This window comes from Canis aureus, chromosome 4 (assembly GCF_053574225.1).
Source record: "Canis aureus isolate CA01 chromosome 4, VMU_Caureus_v.1.0, whole genome shotgun sequence".
Classification (NCBI taxonomy): Eukaryota; Metazoa; Chordata; class Mammalia; order Carnivora; family Canidae; genus Canis; species Canis aureus.
Genome location: NC_135614.1, coordinates 34,774,142 through 34,798,928, shown reverse-complemented (window position 1 = coordinate 34,798,928; position 24,787 = coordinate 34,774,142). Strand labels below are relative to the sequence as shown.

The following is a 24,787-nucleotide window of genomic DNA, read 5'->3' as shown; positions in this document are numbered from 1 at the left end:
CCTCAGAGCCCTGCGACAGCACCCTCAACAAGAGGCCATAGGAGCTTCACAAGCACATGGCCAGTGCAGATATAAATAGCAAACGAATAGCATTTTTGAAAAACAGTTGACAGAAAGGTAGGACATGTGCAACTATGGGTCTGGCGCTCGAAGGAGGAACAGGATGGGTCACAGATTAAGCATCTCTATTTTAAAGGAAATAAATGTGATTCAACAAGATCCTCGAGTCTTCAAGTGTGAGGATGTAAAGTAGAAAGGTTGGCTAGCCAAAGAAGAATCTGAAGACGAAAAGGAAAAAAATCCAAAGTACTCAGCTATGAACAACTGGAAAGACATACCATGTTCTCAGACAGAAGTAATAAATATCACAGAAGTTTTCCTTAAATTAATTGACAAATTTGGTAGATTAGCAAAAAAAAAATAGCATCAGATTGCATTCTGGACCTGTGCTCATTAATGATAACAAATATTTGGAAGAGCAAGCACACGAGAATGGCCAGAAAAATCCTGAAAAGGAATTGGGGGTGGGGAGGAATGGCAGAGATGTGGTTAGCCCTTTCAGATACTAAAATTAATTACAAAAATTTTTATCATTAAACACTGTGATGTTGATGCATAAATAACATAGGCCAATGGACAATAGAAAATCCAGATACAGACCCAATTTTATATGGAAATTTAATGTACAATAAAGTCAGTATCTCAAATCAGAAAGGAAAAATAGACTAATTGGTAAGTGCTGTTGAGATAATTAAACAATGACGTAAGTAAGACTGGATCTATGCCTCATATCATGTTCAAATATGTATTCCAAATGGATCAGGTATTTAAATGTAAACAAAATAAAATAAAATCTTACAGGTACAAAAAAAGGGAGATGGAAGTGAATGCCTCCATAATCTGGGAGTAGGGAAAGCTTTCCTACCTATGACTTAAAACCCAGATGCAATAAGGAAAAGGATTTATATGCTTAGTATTACAATAAAAACAAACTCCAGGCAAAAATATTATATGAAATTTCAAAAGCTGAATGGCAATTTGAAAGAGTCGTGATTTCTATCACCAAGGGTTAATATCCATAGCATAAAAAAAAGACAGAAAAATCTCACAGAATAATGCAAGAGACTCAAAGAACCAGTTCAGAGAAAAGAAATGTCCCTTAAACATAAGAAAAGATGTTCAATCTCACCATTAATAAGAGACATGAAAATCAAAACTACACATACAAATTTTTCAGATTGACATAATCGAAAAAGTTTGATAACATACTCTTGAAACATCTATGGGGCAATAGGCATTTTTATCAATTGTTGGTGGGAATACTGACTAAAAATACCTATGTGGAGGGTAATTTGGCAGTATTTAGCAAAACTTCATGCACTTTTAACCTTTCATTTGGCAATCCAACTTCTAGGAATCTATCTGGATGGTACAATGGCAAAAGATAAAAAAAAGACAATTGCATAAGTTAGCTGCAGAGATATTCAATCAACAAAGCCTGGAAATTACCCAAATGTCCATTTATGGGAGAGAGCTGTACAGATTATGGTACATCTACACAGTGGTGTACCACACAGCCCAATCCTGCTATAAAATGATCACTAGGATATATCATTGTCTGAAAAAGGCAATGCAGGCAGAAGTATTTTTAGCATGTTATTCATCTAAGAAGAGGATGGGCTGCAGATATAAAACTATTTGGTTTTATTTTTTAAATGGAAGGATAAACAAACAAAACAAAGGGACACAATTTTATGGTGGCATACCACTATCATGGGATAACACAAAGAAAATACTCTTGTGATTTTAAAACAAAGTAATTTCAATAGATGCAAAATAAACACAATTGTGTAAAATTCCGTGGTCCTTTTGAATGGATGGGTCAATGTGAGCCCAGGATGATTTCAACCTTGGAATATTTTCGATTGCTATTTACATGTATTAAAAAGCTTAGAAATGAAGATTAATCCAGCAATAATGAATACTATTTGTGTCCAGATTATGGTCTCAAAATACTATCTCTCACTAAAAGGAAATAGGACTCACTCACTCCAGGTCTTGATCAAGAAATATATAAGATGTATTGAATATCTCTTCAAACCTGAAACCAAAGAATATCTTAAAATCCATTGAGAGCCTGACAAAATGACTGAGGAGTCACCTTGAAGAATATCCCACGGGCGAAAACAGCACAATTTGAGCATCAAGAGGATATTTATGGATTGAAATCACACTTCAAATATTCTTAAGCCCATTCACTCAAAGTTACACTAAAGGAAAAACATTCCTTCTTTGGTCAGTTTTGGAAGATGAAGGTAACCAACTCACTATTTTGAAACCTGATAAGTGAAGAAAAAAAAAATTGCACACCTATTTAAACTTTCCTATACAAAATATATCTCTGGGCAAGAAAAGAGTTGATAAGGGGAAGTTTCTCTTTAAAGAAATGTTCTAGCCCATAAATGAAAAAGGCATGATGTAACGATAAAAGCACAATTTAGGGCACCTGGGTAACTCAGTTGGTTAAGCATCTGACTCCTGATTGTGGCTCAGGTCACGATCTCAGGATCCTTAGATTGAGCCCTGCCTCAGGCTCCACGCTCAGTGGGAAGTCTGCGGGAGAGTGCCTCTCCCTCTTTGTCTACACCTCCCTCCACTCACACACTCTCGTTCTAAAATAAATAAATAACTCTCTCTCTCTCTTTTTTTTTTTTACAAAACACCTTACAAAACTAATGAAATGACAGATGTAGGCAATAATCATCCATAGCTGTTAACATCATAAAAAGAGAGTCGACCTCATATTACATGCCAGTGGACAGAAACACACATTACCACCTTTGAATCAGTCTTGCCAAAAGAATAAAAACTGAGTCTTATCAGATCTCTGGATCTAACCACAAATTTACAGGAAGTACAGGGGACAGAGGACCATGTAATCAGCAAAATCTAGTTTTGTTTTATAGAATAAATGACGTAGCGTCCTTCACCAACTGTACAGGGGAAACAGAGAAGGAACAGAACACCTATAAGACTAAAACAGGGGTGAGCCAGCTACAGTCTATAGGCCAAATTGGGCCACCACACTGTTTTTGTAAACAAAAATTTTTTAGAACATAATCATGTCCATTCAGTCAGGAATTATTGTATGGCTGTTTTTCTGCTGTAATATAATGTTGGAGTTGAGGAGTTGTGACAGATCACAAGGCCCCCAAAACAAATAATTACCATCTGGCCTTCTTACCAAAAAAAAAAAAAAATCACCAATCTTCTCTTTTATATTTTAATACTTTATTTACTTATTTATCTATTTATTTCTCTTATTTATTGAGAAAGCATGAGCAGGGAGAGGGGCACAAGGAGAAGGAGAGAGAGAATCTCAAGCAGACTCCCTCCAGAACCCAACGTGGGGATCGATCTCATGACCCTGAGACCATGACCTGAGCCAAAATCACGAGTCAGATGCTTAACTGACTGAACTACCTAGGCACATCTGCTAATCCTCTAATTAAAGACTCTTGAATGATGTATCAAATAATTATAATATGTGGACCATATTTTGGTTATGATCCAAATGAAGAGTTTGAAAAACAAAAGGGATCAGAAAATGATAGTTAAAGGACATGTGAGTCTGACCAGTAGGAGAGGCAAGAGTACTAGGCACTCGCATTAAGAGATCTAGGACTATGTGGTCATAGCACAACTGCTGCTGGGAAGCCAAGAAGAGATGAATCCAAAAAACCCCCCGTACATTTGGTGAGGAGATACACTGAGTCAGCTTAGGGGGAGTAATGAAGGAGAAACCATAGAAGTAGAAACCAAAACATAGACAAAGGAAATGGAATCACCATCAAAGCAATACCTACAGCTCCCCATGGCAGTTCAGCATTATTTGCAATCATCCCACCGATAAGGAAAGGGAGAGAAAATGTGTGAATCTATATACACACATACCCACACTCGCATACAATGGAATGTTACTGAACCATAAAACGGGAGGAAATCCTGCCATGTGTGACAGTGTGGATGAAATGTGAGGGCTTTATGCTAGAGAAGGAGACAAACTGTGTGATCTCACTTATATGTGGAATTTACGAAATCTGAACTCATAAATATGGAGAACAGATTGGTGGTTGTCAGGGGTTGGTGGTGACACATCGGGGAAATGGGTGAAGGTGGTCAAAAGGTACAAACTCCCAGTTATAAAATAAATAATTCCAGGGACATAATAACACAGCGTGGTGACTAGAGCCAACAATATTTCCATATTTGAAAGTTGTTAGGAGAGTAGACCTTAAAAGTTCCCATTTCAAGGAAAAAAAATATGTGAGGTGATGGATGTTAACTAAAATTACTGTGGAAATCATTTTGCAATATATGCACATATGAAGCCAGGTTTTAGCTTGTAAGCTTATATAATGTCATCTGTCATTTATATCCCAATAAAGCTGGGGAGGAAACGCAGAACCCCAAAGTACAGAAGCATTACTTTCTCCTGAAGGGAAGAAATACAGATTGCTCTTGTCAGAGCTTCAGCAGTTGAGAAATGAGAGGGAGGATCTGGCCCCCTGGAGAAAGAAGCGGGCTTCAGAATGCTAAGAGAGGCCTACAGGAAGCTGACCGTGGGCGCCATGGCCCCAAAGCAAGAGCAGAATGTTGTCTATTCATGTGGTGTCAAATCTACCAATTAAAACCCAAACCAAAAAAAAAAAAAAAAACAAAACAAAAAACTTTAGGACCACAGTCTTTGGAATCACTTTGGGTATCAAAGTCTGGCCTCGTCAGAGTATCCGAGGTGGACAAAGCCAGCCAGCACTGAGTACCAACTCTTGCACATAGCACATTGGTGAATCTGAATCAGAAGCCCAGGAAATGAAGAACTTCTGCTGACAGCAGAGAATAATCATTCTAGTTGTCACCATTTGGATAAAGACCCTGAACCATGAAGGAACCCTCAGTTCCTTCAAAATCACACAGAGGGGCCATCTGCACTTTAAGCTCCTTTTCCCAAGGGGCTTCTGGTATTCTTTTTTTTTTTTTTTTTTTGTAGCCCTGTGTTTGCAGACCAACAAGATCCCAGAACACCCTCTGCCCTACAAAGCTGAAATAGAAAGCAATTTGCAACCGAATGGCTCTGCTTTGATGATTTGGGATCCCCCGTAATATTGCCTTTGATGGGCTTCTTTCTGTCAGTAGCTACAATATCACTTTCTCTAATTAACTCCGATGTTTCCTTTGAGCTTTTTTTCCTGAGAAGGAAAAATCATGTTTAATTCAGAAGAGCTATCATTACCTTGATGAATGGAAAGCAGCTCTAAGCCACAGGCTTAAAGACAAGCAATAAAAATCAAAATGATTACATCCCCCTGGTATGGTCCTACTCAAGTCCTTCCTACAGGTAGCATCCTGGGTCAGGGGATAGGGATTGGGGTGAGAGGCATGAGGAGTAAGGGAAAGGTGAATGAAGGCAGCAGCTTCTAGACCAAGGGTTGGCCCGAGCTACGGCACCCAGCTAATAAAACAATTAGATAATCTGAAGTATACTGCCTATGGAGCAAACTCAACTATACATTTGCACACAAGCTTTTAACCTCACTAGTTCTTACCTACCTTCTTCCCGCCCATGGATTTTGAGAATATATTGATAAATGACCTATTTTCATAAGGCAATTGGCACCTTGTAAGAGCACAATTTTAATATTACTTCATTTTTCTCAGATTGAGCACCTCTTCCCAATCAAGACCTGTTGAACCTCCCTCAGCATACACAGGACATGCCAACTCATTCAAGTGTTATAACCAACTCAAATGGAATTCATACCTTACTTCCAAATAGTCCCAGTTTTGATCATGCATGCTGGGGCTGGGAGAATGGATAACCTCAAAAGCAGATCACAAGGAATCATCTGCATTTTCCTTTAAAAATTGGATGGAGGGGATCCCCGGGTGGCTCAGGGGTTCAGCGCCTGCCTTTGGCCCAGGGCGTGATCCTGGAGTCCTGGGATCGAGTCCCACGTCGGGCTCCCGGCATGGAGCCTGCTTCGTCCTCTGCCTATGTCTCTGCCTCTCTGTCTCTCTCTCTCTCTCTCTCCCTCTATGTATATCATGAATAAATAAATTAAATCTTTAAAAAAATAAATAAAATAAATAAATAAATAAAAATAAAAATTGGATGGGAAAATGTTTTCTTGTTCAGAGTTCCTGGATTCATCTCTTAGGCAAGAATTACAATCTATTGGAATAATCTTAACATGCTGACTGCCTAGTAGAGACAGATCAAGCTTCCATTGGAGTAGCCACAGATGACCTAGGGAGTACTTAACCAACATGTGATTGATTTAGAAATTTGTTCACCTTAGCGTGTTACAGTTCACACTGTGAACTGTGTGTCTGTGTGTCAAAATCAAATTTTGTTCTTTCATTCACCAGGTCAAAAATATCATAGAAGTTTCGACAGCAGTGGAGATATGAGTACATTCTCCAGCTCAGATTCCTGCTGGCATTTCCCGGGGCCTAGCCAGGCCTGAATCCAATCAGCATGAAGGGTGTGATACATACATCCATTGGGGAGATGGCACCCTTGCTCTGCAGAAGCATCAAAAATATATAATGATATGGAGGTTTAAAGATAAACCTTTTTAATACTCCTTTCTTTCTCCATGATCAAGTTTTCCATCTGAAACCAAACCAGTACTTCCTGTAATGGTCCCTTATTACTCAATCCTTGTATCTTTCTATTCTTCAAATGAGAAATTGCTGTTCACTTTCTTGCACTGGGAAACTTGGCCACACATCAGTTCCCCAGACCCACATGACCCCAGAACCCATGGTTTAGGGAAAACGTGCATCACCATTTTGCTACTAGCCCCATGGCACCCCTGCCAGTGCTGGCTTCAGAATCCTCTGTTCGAATGTGATCTTAGCAGCTCAGGATAAAATTAGACCATCTCCTCTCCATTTCTATATCTTTTATCCCATTTTGCTGCTTGAGATCAAATCAGTGCGTAAACAGCCCTTCAAATTGCTAACCTGTAATGAGCTGCGATCAGCCTCACATTCTTTCCCAGGAAAAGCTGACAAGTGAGCTCTCTCACATTCTGTACTTGAACAGCCGCCTGTTGTCAACATTTAACACCATAAAAATGTTTATTTAATGTTTTCAATTTGATTAACATTCAACCTCATTTAGCATATTATGTACGTTTTTTTAAAACACTCTGAGATAAGTAATAGTCTTATGACACAAGTAAGAAAATCAAGATCAATTCTAGTCAAGCTTTCAGCCATATCACTCTCTGGCCTATTCTACAGCCATGAAAGCATGAACCCAAGTCTCTCAAATAAGCACTGCACAAAGCTGCATGTCACTGCTTCACTGGAGAATTCCAAGAGTTCGTTGCACTGAGGGCACGGAGCCTATCTCCCTCAATTCCTAGTTATCCTGTGACTTGCAATGGCTCTTGTTGGTAGCCAGCTGGTTTGGGTCCAAGTCAGATGTCCCTTTAATACCTTTATCCTATGAATTCTCCATTTTTAGTTATTAGTTTTGCTTCATCTTTTAGTTGGGTGAAGGGAGTCCTCCCTCCATGAAATTATATGTATGTAGAATTTTTTTAATCTTTCATATCTAAAAATGTCTTTCTGCTATGTTCCCTTTTGACAGAAAACTTGCTTTTGTTTGAAATTCTGGGGTAAAAATGTTTCTTCCTTCAATATTTGCAGAAATTGCTCCATAATTTGACTTTCGCTGATATTGAAGAGAATCATGATAGCCTAAGCCTCGTTTCTTTGTAGTAACCCACTATAATTTCTTGGCTAGATACTAATCAGGGTTTTTTTTCCTCTAAAAATATGCCTATCTATATGTTCTTCCATAGAGTTTCTATTTATGTGTGTTTTTTCACTGACTTCCTTGATGAGCTCGATGATCCTTTTACATGTAATTTTGTTTGTTTGTTTTCTTTGCTTCAGGAAGCTTTCTATTATGCCTTTGATTATCACATCTATTACTTTTACTACTTTAATTATCTAACTGACTACTCTTCATTTTCTGACCTACCTATGTAGGGTTGTTGTATAACAACAGGCAGGCTATATGAACAGCCTTTGACCTGTTTCCTGTTTGCTTAAGAAGACAGTAATTCTGTCTCCCTGAACTATAAATTAAAGGCCAGATTAGCAGATACAGCCTTTGTTTAACTCTAGTTTTCATTAGCCAACAGCCTCTTGTCAATCATACATTTGTTTTATTACACAGATTTCTCCTATTTTCAGATAATCTAAATAAATTGCAGAGCTCTTCACCTTCCAGGATATAAAGTGTTACTGTGGACATCCCCATCACCACTTTGTACACAGATGTCTTCTAAAATTTGCTTTCACTGAATAGCTAAGGAACAGAGGTCATTATCTGTCACAGATGGGTTTTGTTTGGACTTCCCAGTGCCTAAAAAATGATAATATTGTTGAGATATGAATACTACCCAACTGGTCTACATATTAAATGCAATACCTTTCAAAATCCTGACAATGTTTTTTGCAGAAATAGAAGAATTCATCTTAAAATCCATACAGCAAGAGACCCCAAATAGCCAAATAATCTTTTTTTCATTGTAGCTTTATTATTTATTTATTTATTTATTTATTTATTTATTTATTTATTTTAATAATAAATTCATTTTTTATTGGTGTTCAATTTGCCAACATACAGAATAACACCCAGTGTTCATCCCATCAAGTGCCCCCCTCAGTGCCTGTCATCCAGTCACCCCCACCCCCGCCCTCCTCCCTTTCCACCACCCCTAGTTCATTTCCCAGAGTTAGGAGTCATCATGTTCTGTCTCCCTTTCTGATATTTCCTACGCATTTCTTCTCCCTTCCCCTATTGTTTATATTCCCCAAATGAATGAGACCATATAATGTTTGTCCTTCTCCGACTGACTTATTTCACTCAGCATAATACCCTCCAGTTCCATCCACGTCGAAGCAAATGGTGGGTATTTGTCATTTCTAATGGCCAAATAATCTTGAAAAAGAATGAAATTGGAATTCTTTTACTTTCTGATTTAAAAACTTACAACAAACTACAGTGATCAAAACAGTGTGGTATTGGCATAACAATAGACATATAAACTGATGAAATAGTAATGCCTGGTTCAGTCGGTTAAGTGTCTGCCTCCAGTTCAAATTATGATCCTGGAGTCCCGGGATCAAGCCCTGCACAGGTCTCCCTGTTCAGCAGGGAGCCTGCTTCTCTCTCTCCCTCTGCTGCTCCCCCTGCTTATGCTCTCTCTCTCTCAAATAAATAAAATCTTCTTTAAAAATCTGATGAAATAGAATAAAGAACTTAGAAATAAGTCCTCATGTATGTATATAGTCAAGTGATTTTTAACAGCAGTGCCATGGTCATTTAATGGGAAAAGGATAATAAAAAATAATGAGAAAAGGATGATAGTCTTTCCAACAGATGGGGTGGGAACTGGATATTCACATGCAAAAGAATGAAGTTGGACCCTTACATTATACTGTATGTTAACCTAAGTCTAAGACGTAAGCATAAGAGTCAACACTATTTGCAAATGATGTGTCACATAAAGAGCTAGTTTCCAAGATCTATAAAGAACTTCTTAAACTCAACACCAAAGAAACAAACAATCCAATCATGAAATGGGCAAAAGACATGAACAGAAATCTCACAGAGGAAGACATAGACATGGCCAACATGCACATGAGAAAATGCTCTGCATCACTTGCCATCAGGGAAATACAAATCAAAACCACAATGAGATACCACCTCACACCAGTGAGAATGGGGAAAATTAACAAGGCAGGAAACCACAAATGTTGGAGAGGATGCGGAGAAAAGGGAACCCTCTTACACTGTTGGTGGGAATGTGAAATGGTGCAGCCACTCTGGAAAACTGTGTGGAGGTTCCTCAAAGAGTTAAAAATAGATCTTCCTTACGACCCAGCAATTGCACTGCTGGGGATTTACCCCAAAGATACAGATGCAGTGAAACGCCAGGACACCTGCACCCCGATGTTTATAGCAGCAATGTCCACAATAGTCAACTGTGGAAGGAGCCTCGGTGTCCATAGAAAGATGAATGGATAAAGAAGTTGTGGTCTCTGTATACAGTGGAATATTCCTCAGCCATTAGAAACGACAAATACCCACCATTTGCTTCAACGTGGATGGAACTGGAGGGTATTATACTGAGTGAAATAAGTCAATTGGGGAGGGACAGACATTATGTGTTCTCATTCATTTGGGGAATATAAATAATAGTGAAAGGGAATAGAGGGGAAGGGAGAAGAAATGGGTAGGAAATATCAGAAAGGGAGACAGAACATAAAGACTCCTAACTCTGGGAAACGAACTAGGGGTGGTGGAAGAGGAGGAGGGTGGGGGATGGGGGTGAATGTGGCAGGCACTTAGGGGAGCACTTGACGGGATGAGCACTGGGTGTTATTCTGTATGTTGGTAAATTGAACACCAATAAAAAATAAATTTATTATTAAAAAATAGTCAACACTATAAACCTTTTCAAAGAAAACATAGAAGGAAAACTTTATGGCATTGGATTTAGCAATAATTTCTCATATATGACACCGAAAGCACAAGGGGTAAAAGTATAAGTAGATTAATTGGACTTCATCATAATTAAAAACTATTGTGCATCAAAGAATACCATCAACAGTTTGAAAAGGTAACCCACGGAATAGGAGAAAATATTTGCAATCCTATATGTGATAAGGAATTGATATCCAGAATACATCAAGAAGTCCTACAACTCACAACTAAAACCAAACAACTCAATTTAAAAAAAAAAGGAAAAGAAAAACAAAGGAAGGAATAGTCATTTCACCAATGACATTTAAAATGGTGAATAAGCACATGAAAAAGGTCAATATCACTAATCATTAGGGGAATGTAAATCAAACCACAATTATATAATACTTCACATGTCTTGTAGGATGGCTATTGTCAAACAACAACAGATGTTAGTGAAGACATGGGTAAACTAGAACTCTTATGCACCATTGGTGGAAATGTAAAATGGTGCAGCACCTGTGGAAAACAATATGACAATTCTTCAAAAAACTAAACAGAGAACTACCCCCATGATCCAGTAATTCCACTTCTGGGTATAGAAGTAAAGAATTACAGTGGGGGGATCCCTGGGTGGCGCAGCGGTTTGGCGCCTGCCTTTGGCCCAGGGCGCGATCCTGGAGACCCGGGATTGAATCCCACGTCGGGCTCCCGGTGCATGGAGCCTGCTTCTCCCTCTGCCTGTGTCTCTGCGCCTCTCTCTCTCTCTCTCTCTCTGTGACTATCATAAATAAATAAAAATTAAAAAAAATTAAAAAAAAAAAGATTTACAGTGGGGACTTGAACAAATAGTTGTACACCAATGTTCATAGCAGCATTGTTCACAATAGCCAAAGGGTGGAAGGCTGAATGAAAACACAAAATTTGATGTATACAGTCAGTGCAATATTACCCAACTTTAAAAAGGAAGGAAATTCTAACATATGCTACAACGTGGATGAACTTTGAGGACTTTATACTAAGCTAAAGAAGCCACTCACAAAATGATACTGTATGATTCCACTTATTCAAGAAATCTAGAGTAGTCAAACTCATAGAAACTGAAAGTAGACTGGTGGTTGCCAGGGTGGGAGATAAGGATAAAACAGAAATGTTATTTAATGGGCACAGAGTTTTAGATCTGCAAGATGAAAAAGTTCTGGGGGCTGATCATACAACAACGTGAATATACTTATACAACTGAACTATACACTTAAAAATGGCTAACACAGTAAATTTTGTTATGTGTATTTTACCACAATAAATTTTCTTAAATAATTGTTAAAAGGAATGAAATTCTGACACATTCTATAGCATAGATGATTGACATTATACTTAGTGAAGTAAGTCAGACACAAAAAGACATTATTGTGTGATTCCACTTACACGCGATCCCTAGAGCAGTCAAATTCATAGACACAGAAAGCAGAATACTGGTTTCCAGGGGCTACAATAGGGGAGAGGGAATTGGGGGTTTATGGCTTAATGGGTAGAGTTTCAGTTGAGAATAAGGTTTTGGAGATGCATGGTGGTGATGGTTTCACACCACCACGAATATACTTAATGCTACCGCACACTTGGAAGAGCTAAAATGGTAAATTATATGTTACACGTGGTTTAAAGAAAAAAACAAAAAAGGAATCGAATGTATTGCTAACATTTGATAATCAAGAGATTTAACATAAAGTAAAAGAAGAGACGATCTGATGATCACGTACCTTGATTCAGACAGTGACAATTGGAAATGAGCAGTGGTTGTCAGATTGGATCAAGGATCACAAATTCTTTGGCTTGCTCCCACTCCCCCAACCCCTTATAGTGCTCAGCATATTGTCTGCCTGGACCCTGAGCCATCTGGGTTTATGGCCCCTCATATAGAAAGATATAAGGAGACGACAATAATTTCTGACTCTTGGACCACATGGAGTCAGCCTCCTTGCAGAAAATTGATGGTGACCATTAAAATGTTTTCAACTTTTGTCAAAATCCAGGATAAGAGTGAGGAGGCTGATACTGGAGACAGTATAGAGTCTTATCCTTATCAAGCAATTACATCCCAAAGACAACATGAGCAGGAGTTTTTCAAAACCATTTTCTTCACTTTGTGGTTAGTGGAAATTTCCATCAGATCCTGCCTCCCTGTTAGAAGTTGTTGTCTCTGTGTGCATGTGTCTATGGGTCTATGTGTCTGCAACTGATATTTTGGAAGTATTTCTTCTTGCAAGTTTCAGCCTATTATTACTGTCAGTGGAAGATATCTAGATCCTATTTCTGTCACCCAATATTTTCTATCCCTTGTAGTTTTTTGTCATAGGTAATATGTACAAATGGTCCTGTTAGATCTTTTATTCACTTTTGTGATAGTCTTGAACAAGATAGGATAGAAAGAAAACCGGTGGGCCAGTTTCTCAGAGGTTTCCCCCTCCACATCATGTCTATTACTTAGTGAATAGCCTTTGGATACCATTGGGCCACCACCAGTCATAATGCAACTAACCATAGCCTAAGCCCATTCTTATTTCTCCAAATTGTCTTTAAAGACCATGTCAAATAGTCTCATTAGTCTACTATAGTTCCCTGATTTATCAAAGACAGGGTTTTTAAAAAATGTATTAACCTCACAAAACTCCTTTTCATATATGCTATGATAAGTCTGGGAAAGGGCAAAAGTTTATAGCTGATGGAGTTTAAGGAGAAGTGAACAAAGTTAGGGGACAGCCAAAAATAGAGTCAAGCCAGAGACATAGATGTTCTCCTTTCACTCTGTTTTACAGGTAAGAATTTGTCTTGGGTGTAATAAAAATACACATAGTTTAGTAACCTCTTCAATATTTTTTTCAAATGTTAAAAAAAATCAGCACTTTGGGATCTATAAGTAACTATGAATAATGCGTTGAGCTTAAGCATTAGAGTCATCTCTGGGTGAGTGCAGGGTTTACTAAATAATAGCATCCCACGTATCTTGCCACCAAATATCTGGCCTTGTTAGAGACCTCCATCTATTCAAGACAGCCTGGTTGAGTCCCACTGTGACAGCTTCTTTGCCACTCACTCTCTGCTGCTGCTGGAGAGACCCGATGGCTTTGCACACCTGGCAACCCTGCAAGCAGCCAGCAAGTGAACAAAACCTTTGTTCCCCATCCTGGCAGAGGAGCACAGAATGAGAAAGTCGTTAGAGCCCAGGGCAGTGTTTCAGCTGGGGAAGTGGCTGACATGTTATTCCTCAAAAGTCAGAGGCTCAGAGTGTCAGTGCTGTCCCCAGACAGAGGAAGCTGGAAACACCGGCTCAGAATAGGTATTGTGTCGAGTGACAAATTGGAGATGAAACTGGAGAGCACAGTCACAGCCCTCCATGGGGGTGGGAGCAGCAGTGCAGAAAGCCTTCTGGGCCCCTCTTGGGTTGGATGGGGGCCACAGTGGACCACATACACGGCTGGAGTGGAGCCCTGGAGGACTCAGTGACCCTCTCGAGGAGGAAATGCCAAAAACCAGCACAGGACTCGTGTGTGTGCGCATGGCCACGCATGTTCAGACCAGACAGAGTGTGGAATTAGGTCTGAGACCCCGCTATCGGCTCTCAAGAGCAATATTATCAGCCCAATTCTGTCAGAAACAGATGTTATGCCCAAATCAGAAAAATCTAGAGTGCTGAATAGAGGGACTACTGACAAGGGTGTTGTGCAGAACGTAGGGGGATGACTGAGGGAAACAGTGTCCTGAGTTAGTAGAGGGCCTCCCCTTAGACCCGAAGGAGCAAGAGGAAGGGACAGGCGCAGCAACCCAGAGGCAGAAAGGACGTCTCTGCGTCAGTGCTGAGGCCTGTGGCTAGAGCCAGGGCCCCACTGGCAGTCCCACCGGGAGGGAGCTGAGAAATCCGTGTCCCTCCTCACTTGGGCCAGTTGCTCCGTGTGGGCCCGGCCGAGGACAGGGGTCCTGGTGCAGCCTGCACCGCCTCCCTGGCCAAAAGCAAGGTAGACATGGGCAAAGACAGGATCATGGGGGGCAAAGATGAGACCGTTAGCACAGGGAAGGAGGCCTGTTCCTCTGCAGGGATACGAAGAGAAGCCAGAGAGGTAAGCCAGTGCTCACAGAGCAGTCCTAGATTCTAAACACGGCAAGAATAGTTCTACCTAATTCCTTGCAATTCCATTCCTATTTGGTGCCAGATACTTTTTTTTTTAGATACTTTGCACATTTTATTTATTTTAATCTTCACAAACATGACATAAATATTACTATTGGCACGTTACAAATGAAGAAACTGGAACTGAGAGATGCCAAGTAAGTGAGTAGGGAAAACCGGATTTCAACCCGAGTCAGTCAGACCCAGGGTGTGTCCGCTGACCCACGTGGTAGGCTGCCTTTGGGAAAGGACGGAAACCATCAATGTCAAGGGGCCGTCAGCAATCGGGTCAGCGCGTCCTCTGTTAATCAGATGGAGACCTTGAACTGTGTCCGGAGGCAGGGGGGCAACCTGGCTTCGGGAAGCTGGTTCTCAGCAGCAGCTCTGGTTGGCGGGGAGGGGGGGTCACGGGGGGGTGGCCAGCAGGAGTTCAAAGGTACAAATATCCCTGGGTAGGAGATGATGTCCTTGGAGCACTAATTACAGAACAACCCTTCCTAAGCCACTTTTGAGACATAAGAGAGATTTTATGCCACTTTCATCTTTAAAAAATCGAACATATTGCCATATCATCAGGAGATTCCCATCACATCTTGGGGGGAAATCAATGGTGGGAATTAATCAACTTTTTATTAAATTCACCCTGAACCATGAGCGTGGCATGGTTGAAAGCGGGACAGCTCTCATAGCCTTAATTAATTCAATAAATATCTATTAAACACCTACTATGTGCCGGACACTGTTACAAATCCTAGAGATACAGGGGTTGAAGGACAGATACCGTCCCCTCCCAAACACAGGTCAGAGGTTAGCTATTACACATTTCAAATGCAAGTAGTAATAGGCGACTATAAACAGTGGGACACAACAGGCAGTAACTAGAAGGCGAGGTGGCTGGTTCACAGACGACAAAAGACCTCTGGGCAGAAGTGATGCTTATGGGCAGCCCGGGGGGCTCAGCGGTTGACTGTCTGCCTTCAGCCCAGGGCCTGATCCTGGAGACCCGGAATCAAATCCCACATCAGACTCCCTGCATGGAGCCTGCTTCTCCCTCTGCCTGTGTCTCTGCTTCTCTCTCTCCCTCTTTCTCTCTCTCTCTCTCTCTCTCTCTGTCTCTCATGAATAAATAAATAAAAATTTAAAAAAAAAAAGAAGTTATGCTTATGCTAACACCTGACCGATGAGCAGGGCCAGCCGGGATCACTGGCAGAGCGTGGCGGGCCAGTAAGGAGAGACGGCAGCAAGCCAAAAGGAGAGCCGTAGGAGATGAGGGCAGAGAAGTGGGGTCCAGGGCATGTGGGCTCTTAGAGGTCTTTTTGGTCCTGTTTGTGGAAGCCCAACAGATTTTATTTATTTTTTGTTTTTGTTTTTGTTTTTTTTTGTTTGTTTGTTTGCTTTTTTCCCAACGGATTTTACATGGAGGAGTAACATGATGTCATTTATCATTTTTAAAGATCACTTAGGCTTCTGTGTGAGGAGTTGAGAGGCATGAAACACCCAAGGAGGGAGAGCTACTGAAAAGCTGGTGCCATGGTCGATGTGCAAAGCAGTGTGCATCACAGCTGTGGCCAGGCCTGCTGGGTGAAGGCCGGGGGTCTGGGTGTACCCGGGGGCCGTCGGGGCTGTGGGCAGGCCTGCTGGGTGAAGGCCAGGGGTCCGGGCATACCCGGGGGCCGTCGGGCCTATGGGCAGGCCTGCTGGGTGAAGGCCAGCGGTCCGGGTGTACCCAGGGACCATTCCAGATCCAAAGACCCAGGTCGTCCACTCAGAGCCCCGGGGAAACCGATGATGCTGTCCAAGCTGCCCCACCCTGGGCCAGCTGGGTGGCCTCAGGCCTTCCGGGGCACTGCGGGGGTGGGCAGGGCGGGGCAGGTCCCCTCAAGGTTCACCCCGACCCCGCAGGCTCAGGCCTCAGAGTCCAGCCCTGTAACCCCGGCTCCCCCCACCCAGCCTCCCCGCCCCGTAACCCAATCAAATATTTGATTCGTTTAAATATTGTATCATATGTAAGATAGAAACATAACAAATACCCATGAACTCATCACCTGACTTAAGTTCTAGAACTTTCCCAGGGTTATTGAAGTTTTCTATGTGAAAATCTACAGTTATATCCTTCTCTCTCCCACCTAAAGGTAACCACATTCCGGAATTTTTAAATTTATCATTCCTTTGCTTTTTCAAACAGCTTTCATGCATATGCAGTCATCCTAATGTTTTTTGCTCTTATTCTGTTTTTTTAATTTACTAAAGTATTATTCAAAATAAGTTCTTAAACTTTTTTTTCTCTTTTCCTTTTTTTGGAGATTGCTCTATGCAATATATTTAGTTCTCACTGTTATAGCAAGAACTATATATTACAGTATTATATTGTATAATATTACAGTATTATAATAACTGTATATTATAATACAGTATTATAATATTTCCTCATATGATCATAACACTACTTTTTCCCATTTTTCTCTCAATTGACATTTATTTACAGTTTTCTGATACTACAGATAATACAACGATATGGCATCGTTGTTTATGATTCCCTTTCCACCTGCACAAGAGTGTCCCTGTGTTGTAGGGGATGTCCAGGGCATAGGGAAAGGTTCAGTTTCAGCTTCGCTACCTAATGCCAAATTGCTTGCCAAAGTACTTTCATGAAATCAACCTTCCCAATAGTTCATTTTGGCTTTTGCTTCCCTTGCCTTTGGAGACGTGTCTAGAAAGAAGTTGCTGTGGCCAAGGTCACAGAGGTTGCTGCTCTTCTCTAGGATTTTGATGGATTTAAGTCTTTCATAAGCTCGTGCACAGCAAAGGAAACAGTTGACAAAATCAAAAGACAACCTACAGAATGGGAGAAGATATTTGCAAATGACACATCAGATAAAGGGCTAGTATCCAAGATCTATAAAGAGCTCATTCAAACTCAATACCCAAAGAACAAATAATCCAGTCAAGAAACGGGCAGAAGAATGACATTCCTCCAAAGAAGACATACAAATTGCCAATAGACATGTGAAAACGTGTTCAACGTCACACAGCATCAGGGAAATACAAATCAAAACCACAATGAGATACCATCTCACACCCGTCAGAATGGCTAAAATGAACAAGTCCGGAAACATCAGATGTTGGTGAGGATGTGGAGAAAGGGGAACCCTCTTACACTGTTGGTAGGAATGTGAACTGGTGCATTCCCACTCAAGAAGTTAAAAATACAGCTACCCCACAACCCAGCAATTGCACTACTAGGTATTCACCCCAAAGATACAGATGTAGTGACCCAAAGGGGCACCTGCACCCCAATGTGTATAGCAGCAATGTCCACAATGGTCAAACCATGGAAAGAGCCCAGATGTCCATCGATGGATGAATGGATAAAGGAGATGTATATATATACAATGGAATATTACTCAGCCATCAAAAAAATGAAATCTTGTCATTTGCAACGACATGGATGGAACTAGAGGATATTATGCTAAATGAAATAAGTCAATCAGAGGAAGACAATTACATATAATCTCACTCATCTGTGGAATTTAAGAAACAAAACAGAGGATCATAGGGGAAGAGAGGAAAAAATAAAGCAAGATGATATCAGAGAGGGAAACAAACCATAAGAAACTTAATCATAGGAAACAAAGAGGGTCACTGGAGGAGTGGGGGGTGGGGGGGAGATGGAGTAACTGGGTGATAGACATTAAGGAGGGCACGTGATGGCATGAGGCCTGGGTGTTACATAAGACTGACGAATCACTGACCTCTACCTCTGAAACCAATAATACATTGTATGTTAATTAATTGAATTTAAATAAAAATTATAAAATATCAAAAAAAATCAACCTTCCTCTGACAGTTTATAAAAATTAGCATTGTTCCACATTCTCAGCAATTCTTTGTATCATTTGACATCAACTTTATTAACTTCTGCTATTCAAGGAGCTATATACATTGTTATCTGATAGTATGTTTAATATGTATTTCCTTGGTACTGGGGAGTTTGGGTATATCTTCCTTTGTTTATTGCCACTGTATTTCCTCTTTTGTAATAGGACTGTCGTTTGATCATCATTTTACTTTATGGAATTCTCTAATTCTTACTGAGTTTGGGGAGTTATTTTTATATTCTAGATGCCAATAGTTTGTTTGTTATATCCATGAAAAATAATTTCTCAGGTTGCCTGGGTGGCTCAGTCAGTTAAGTGTCAGACTCTTTCTTGATTTTGGGCTCAGGTCATGATCTCAGGGTGATGAGATCAAGCCCCACATTGAACTCTGTGCTGGGCAAGGAGCCTAGCATGGGATTCTCTCTCTTTCCTCTCCCTCTCCTCCTCCACTCTCACATGCTCTTTCTCTTTCTCTTTCTCTCTGTCTCTCAAAAAAAAAAAAAAAAAAGTAATTTCTCATAGTCTATAACTTGTCTTCCCCCCCCCTTATGGCCTGATGAGCAGACCTTTAATTTTATCATAGTCACATTAATCAGGTTTATAGATTGTGCTTTGTGTCTTAAGAAATCCTTCCCTACCTCAAAGTCATAGAAATATTTTCTTATATTTCTTCCTAGAATTTTTTAAGTATTTCCTTTTTTATTATTTATGATAGTCACAGAGAGAGAGAGAGAGAGAGGCAGAGACACAGGCAGAGGGAGAAGCAGGCTCCATGCACCGGGAGCCTGATGTGGGATTCAATCCCGGGTCTCCAGGATTGCGCCCTGGGCCAAAGGCAGGCGCTAAACCGCTGCGCCACCCAGGAATCCCAAGTATTTCCTTTCTGATAAAAGTATTTAATATGCCTACAGTTGATTTTTGTGAACTCTATGAGTCATATTCCATTTTCTATATATATAATGAATGATCCCAACATAATTGTTTTAAATGAGTTATTTTCCATAAAAGTCTTCAAAATTGCCTCCATCACAATTCAAGTTTTTGGTTTTGGTTTGTTTTTTTTCATTTTTGGACTCTTGAGTCCTGTTCTCTTGCTTTGCTTATCTATTCCTTAACCAATTAATATATAACAGCTTTGTAACAAGCTTTTATGACATCCAGTAGGAAATTTTCCCTCAACTTTTTCTTCCTATTTAAGTGTCTTTTGACTCTACTTGACATCATTCTCTTAATAAGTTTAATAATCAGCTTGTTTGGTTCCAAGAAAAATCTTGTTAGGATTATTATTCAAATCAAAGGAGTCCTTTTGGGGAGGATAGCAAATTGACATTTTAAAATTATTGATGCTTCTTTCCAATGAAGTTGGTGTATCTCTCCATCAATTTTAATTTTCTTTAATATAAAATAAAATTTTATAATTTCCTCAGTAGAGGTCTTATTTACCCTTTGTTCAATGTATTCTTTGATCCATTATATTTTTGGTTGCTGTTATTAAATTCGACTTTTAAAATAATGACATTTTCTATTCTTTGTTGCTGGCATACAGAAATATGATTTATTTTTGAATATAAAATTTAAAGGTAGCAAATTTCAACTCATTCTTATTATTTATAAATATTTGCCTTTAGAATCTTTTAGGTTGGCTGCATTTACATTCATATCAATGTAAATAGTGTCACTCCTTTTCTACTTTTAAATTTTTTCTTCTTTTCTTGCCTTACTGCACTGGCTAGGGTCTCTTCAACAAGACTGAAACTACTTATGTTACTTCTGATTTTAAAGAGAATGGCTCTAGACTCTCAGCACTGAATATGTTATATGCAGTTAGTGGTTGACAAATACCCTTTATTGGATTCAGAAAGTTTCTTGCTATTACTATTACTCTTGATTTTTCTAGGAGTTATTTTACTCATTGTGTGTGAACATTATGGATAGGTTCTCATCACTTATTCTTCTTTAGTTCTTTAATGTGGTGAAATATAGTAATAATGATCTAATGTTAGGCCATCAATATTTTCCTTGGACAAGTCATATAAGACACAGTACATTCTCTTTTTGGAATACTCCAGATTCATTTAACAAATATTTTTAAGATTTTGCATCTATCTTCATGAGTGAGATTGGCCTATAATTTTCTTTCTTGTACTGTCATATGGTTTTGTTATTTTTCTTACAAAATAAGGTTATATTATCTGGTGGAATTTGTATACTATCAGAATCATCTCTTTACCTGAGTGTTTGTCATAATTCAAATGTAAAAAACCACCTTGGTATTTTGTTGTTGTTGCTTTTGTTTTTTAAGTGGGGAGATATTTTTTTTAGCCTCTGGCTTAATTTGTGTTGGTTTTTATTTTTTTTTGTTTCAATTTTGATAAATTACATTTTATGGTAATCAATTTTCAAATCTATAAACAAGTTCCATTTCTGTATAACATAAAATTTTTAATCTCTTGTTGCACATTAGGCTTTTCCCCTTCTCTCTTTATTCAATATTTCTGAATATTTTTCAAGTGGTCTTCTCAAAGAATCAACTTTTTTTTAAAGATTTTATTTATGAGACAGAAAGCAAGGGAGACAAGCAGGGGGAGTGGCAGAGGGAGAAGCAGGCTCCCTGCTGAGGTCTGGATCCTAGAACCCAAGACCCTGGGATCTTGATCTGAGCTGAAGGCAGATGCTTAACACTTTAAGCACCTGGGCCACCCAGGGGCCTCATCAAAGAACCAATTTTGCATTATATTTCCTTTTTTCTGTTCTTTTTTGTCTTAAGTCTGTTATTCACTTTCAAATTTCTTTTTTTTTAATTTTATTTTTTTTAATTTGTTTTTTATTGGAGTTCAATTTGCCAACATATAGCATAACACCCAGTGCTCATCCCATCAAGTGCCCCCCTCAGTGCCCACCACCCAGTCACTCCCACCCCCGCCCTCCTCCCCTTCCACCACCCCTAGTTCGTTTCCCAGAGTTAGGAGTCTTCCATGTTCTGTCTCCTTTCAAATTTCTTAAACAGGATTCTTAATTTACAGGATTTCAAGTGCCCCCCTTCCTAACATTTGCTTGAATTACCACTTCTCTACATCCCACAAACTTCAATATTTAGTGGTTTTATTATTTTTCCATTCTAAGCATCTTCTAGTATTCATTACAATTTTATCTTTGACTTATGTATTATTTAGAAGAGTATGTTTTTAATTTCGGAATATGCAGGGCTTTTTCACTAAAAAAAAAAACACTATTGAAACCTATTATAATTGCAATGTTGATGGAAAATATGATCTGTACACTACTCATTCTTTCACATTTGTTGAGCCTTGAGTAATAGGGACAATTTTGATAATTATTACATTGTGTTTGGGAAAAAAATGCATATTTTCCAGTTCTATACTTCTCCATTAGACCAAGCTTGTTAAGTGGGTTATTTGAATCCCCAATATTCTAATTATCCTTGACTATTTGTAGTGTGTTTGACCTTGTACCACCAAGTTATACAACTCTAGGGTAATTGTTTACACAGAGCAGTCTTCTCAAACTGGCTGCATTATTATCACCAATGAGGTTTTTTTAAATGCAGATACCTGTGGCCTGCTCTCATTCTAATTGAGAATCTCTCCCAGTCAGGCCTAGGAAACTGCATTGTTTAAAAGCCCCATGTGAATGTAATGTACAATCAAGATCAAGCAGCTCTGATTTTTTTTTTTATTTGTTGGATTTCACTTGATTGTATTCCTACCAATAACTTGCAAAATAAACTCAATCTCCATTAAGAGCCCGTCATTTGATGAACCTATGCAATGGGAAGAGATCACTAACATCTTTAAGACAAGTATAGATACCCATGAGTCGTGACTGTAATTTCCTGAGAAGATGAGAAACAGGAAATTTAGTCTAGCGATAAATGGTGTAGACAAACCTAGTCCTGGTTCCTCAGGAGATTAGCAGGAGATTCTCTCCACTTATGATGCCTTACTGGTCTTTTTCGATATTTGTAGGATAACACAGGACACTAGTTTGCCAGGGGATGTCAGAAAGGGTTCCTGCAAAAAAACACCTTCCAGAAGAAAGGTGAGCATAGGCGATCTAGTGCGGCGCAAGGACCGGAAGCATTAAAATCACTTGAAAGCTTGTTAAAAATGCACAACCTCAGGCCCCACCCCAGACTTCTGAACCCACATCCGCTTTTAATAACATCTCCTGATAATTTTTATGTGTACTCGTGTTGGAGACACATTTTAGAAATCAGACAGATTCTGCATCTCTAACAAGCTCCTCTATAATATCAATACTGCTGGTACCAGGCACAGTTGGAGTAGCAGGGTCCCTATCACACGGAATGTAAACAGAGAGAAGAAACCTTAAAACCACTTGGGGATGCCCATATCCTACTAATGGCACCAAGGATGCTATGTGGGCTGAGCATGTTTATGAAACTCATACACACACACACACACACACACACACACACCCTCTGAAAATTTAACATAATATGGAAGTACACAGAGCACCCTCTCTGTTAACCAACAGAGGCATCCAATTACCCAAGAGAGGAACGCTGGAAACAATTAGAACTGCTCACCTTCTTTCTTGCTCCCTCTATGCATGACAGGCTGCTCTCATCTGTACGACTCAAGTTCATTAATTCTCCTCTTCAAATTCTCATGGACACACTGCAGCCTCCTGCCCTTTCCTGCCTTTCATTTCTGTCATTCTGTTGTCTATTTTCTCAAGGAACCACAACTGTGGAAGAAATCCACGGAGACCACATTTTCCTATTTAAATGAGCAACATAATCTCAGTTTGTTTTTTAGGATTTAGCCACTGACATCCAGGCAGTAGTTACATAGAAAACAGCTCTACCCGGTTGATCTCAGGTCTGTCCTTCTGGGCTGCATTTCTGAAAGTCAAGCTAGTATGGAGGGCAGGTGGGGGCCCGAACTCCTTCCTTCCTCAGGGCAGGGGAGGAGTGGAAGCAGTTCCAGTGTCTCAGCCAACACTAGCCTTTTGCCAAAGCCCCCCAGATGCTCCTGGTAGAGGTGAAGTTCATCTCTAATAGATTCTTCAGGAAGGGCTCTGAATACAGTATTCCCTGAGTTTCTGAATATTTAAAATTATTTTCTATAGCTCTGATACTTTGAAAACAGTTTGTCTGGACATAAAGTCCTTGGCTATCTCTTATCTCTCTTTGCATTTCTTGAAAATGACGTTCCTCTTTGTTCATGCTTTGTGGGTTGCTGGAAAGAAATTTGATGCCACTCTGATTCTCTTGCCTTCATCAGTTATATGATCTTTTTTTGCCTGGAGGCCCAGAGTTGTGTTTTTTTTCCCATTATCTTTAAAGTTTAGTTTCACCAGGATATGTCCCAGAGCTGATCATTACTGATCAACTTTCCAAACATACAGTATAAGATTTGATAGACAGAGAGCATTTTTTTTATTTACAGATTTTTTTTTAGATTATAATTTTAAGTATTAGTTTCATCCCACTAATGATATTTCTTCTACAGAGATTCCAATAGTAAGTACTTTGGATCCTCCTGGCCTGGCTTTTGTAACTGTTTTTCATTTTTTGCTCTAACCTCTTTCTTAATTGTATTTACTTCTTTCAAGAATTCTGTTTTATTATTTCACTACATTATGCTGTGAGGACATAGAATTCAGTCTTAATTTCTTAGGTTATTTGTTCTTTTTCTTCAAATAATTTCCTAAATTTGATCAACTGTCCTTTCATTTTTGTTGTTTTTAAATTGTTTTGGTTCACTTCTCCTAAGAATTTTTAATTTTGAGTTAAAGTTTTAAATTCTGAATCAAAGTGTTCTTTCACATCTCAAAGTGTTTCATATTATTTACCTCCTGTTGGAGCATTGTGTTACCCTTTTCCTATTTCATTTTCATGGTAGGGAATGCTTTCGTTAATTAATAATATGCATTCAGACTTTCCGGTTTGGTGTTTTTAAAATTGTTTTGTATGAATATTGCTTTCCCCTTTCCTTCATTTTAAAATGTCTTCTATTTTTCTAGGTCAGCAGTTGACCTCCTTCTATGTAGGGAGTTAAAACTTTCAGAGAGTCCACTGGGCTTCTTAGGTTAAGAGCACACTTCCCTCTCTTGATGCAGGAAGTACAATTTCTTTGGGGAATGAATCCAGAGGTTAGCATACGTATTTTCTGATTCATCAATCTTCTTTCATTTATGTAGCATGGT

General features: G+C 39.4%; 1 protein-coding gene across 3 annotated transcripts in view; it reads right to left on the bottom strand.

Moving 5' to 3' along the window:
* Nucleotides 1–23,704, bottom strand: part of LOC144312493 (uncharacterized) — a 245,802-nt gene extending 222,098 nt beyond the window's left edge. For all 3 annotated transcript variants that reach the window (XM_077895244.1, XM_077895245.1, XM_077895247.1), the window contains exon 1: nt 23,163–23,704. In XM_077895244.1, the coding sequence (XP_077751370.1) occupies nt 23,163–23,222 (60 nt within the window). In that variant the 5' untranslated portion in view covers nt 23,223–23,704. The remainder of the gene's footprint in view (nt 1–23,162) is intronic.
* Nucleotides 23,705–24,787: the final 1,083 nt, after the last annotated feature.